Below are 1,468 nucleotides of genomic sequence, written 5' to 3'. Positions count from 1 at the left end.
GAATGTTACTTTATATCATAAATTAACTGTTTGGGTTTATATCACCTAATGCCTTTAAATTATATCTATTGAGATAATTAGAATCCTTTAAGATCAATCACTGTTACGTCACCCTGAGCCAAGATGAAATGAAACAACAAATACAAACCTCAGGATCATTTCTCCTGCATACAGAGGTTAAAAGGCCCTCTTGAAGGTTTGGAAAAGTTCAATAGCTCTTGCTTTATAGCCAGTGGTTAAATGTGAAATTCAACATCACACTCACCTCTTAATTTTTCTCCAACACTGCCATTCCAAGGACTTTCTTTAAGCAAATTTGCAGAACGTGAATAAATCTCTGTGGCGTGAGGCAACAAAAGCTGCAGGTGTTTATGAAGCAATGCCACACTGCTTGAGTTCTGCCAAGAAAACACAATCCCTAAATTACTACTCTGAAAGATCCAAAGTACAAAAATAACACGGCATCCCCAACTCTCTGAGTTCTACGTTCCTAGTAGAGCATCATGAAAAACACAGAATTCATACCTCAGTAATGTTATTAATGTGGCAAAAAGCAAGCAGTTGTTTCTGTAATGAACACAGTAGTTCATGAAGATGAGCAGGCTGACTGTTCTCTGAAGATGATGTTCCAAGAAGATATTTATCACTATTCTTTTCTAGCTCTCCAAATGCTTGATCCTAAAATGACACATAAAGAAGATTATATTTTAAGTATGTTTAGAAAACTATTTTTACGTTTATTCTTCTTTATGACATGAGAAACACTTGATAAAATTTTAACATGCCATATTAAGTTACATATTACTTGGCCACCACAGTATTTTAGAGCTGACATGTTTCTATCTTTGGAGAAGGAAATCTAAAATTTTATTTATACTGTTTAAATATTACAATACTTTGACCTAAAAAGATCCTTACCCCTTTATTCTTTTCTTAATATATTGAAAAAGCAAGGTACCGTATAAAACCCTAAATTTCTTAAGAGAGTCTTCATTAAAATTTCGGCCAGATGAGTGTCTGGATGGCAGGTCTGAGGGCCATACGGCTGATCTGACAGGTTTCCATATCCCAGGCACACAGTCGAAAGGTCAGCAGCATCGGAAGGTGAGCTATAGCCAAGAAGGGAGGCTACGTGTGTATGATCTTGTAAACTTGTCAGAATTATATCCAATTGCATTCTCTAAACAACAATGAAAAAGAAACATATAGCTAGGATAACATGCATTAGAAGGGAAAAAAAAGAATTTTAGGACAAAAACTATATTAACAACGCTAATTAATCCACTTACTTGCTTGATAAACAATGTTCAAGAAATATATAATTATAGGAAAAACTATTCAGTTAATACCATTTGGAAAAATGTAACAAGTTTTTAATCTCATCTTTTATGATGAACAGCTAATATACATAATAATTTAAGCACTATAAGTAGGCATCAGTAGAAAACTCCAATAAATAAATTATACT

The 1,468-nt window shown here is 33.6% G+C and overlaps 1 protein-coding gene across 1 annotated transcript; it reads right to left on the bottom strand.

The window, feature by feature from the left end:
- Positions 1-265: 265 nt before the first annotated feature.
- On the bottom strand, positions 266-1,180 carry LOC114635649 (probable E3 ubiquitin-protein ligase HERC1; the record flags this gene model as incomplete). The annotated part of the gene is made up of 3 exons (XM_028784147.1): positions 266-398; positions 526-678; positions 959-1,180. Coding segments are annotated over 3 exons (508 nt in total), but the record flags the coding sequence as incomplete, so codon positions are not given.
- Between the last annotated feature and the right edge of the window lie 288 nt (positions 1,181-1,468).

This window comes from Grammomys surdaster, unplaced genomic scaffold (genome assembly GCF_004785775.1).
Source record: "Grammomys surdaster isolate TR1022 unplaced genomic scaffold, NIH_TR_1.0 114953, whole genome shotgun sequence".
In the NCBI taxonomy this organism is placed as follows: Eukaryota; Metazoa; Chordata; class Mammalia; order Rodentia; family Muridae; genus Grammomys; species Grammomys surdaster.
This window is presented reverse-complemented; position numbering and strand designations above follow the sequence as displayed.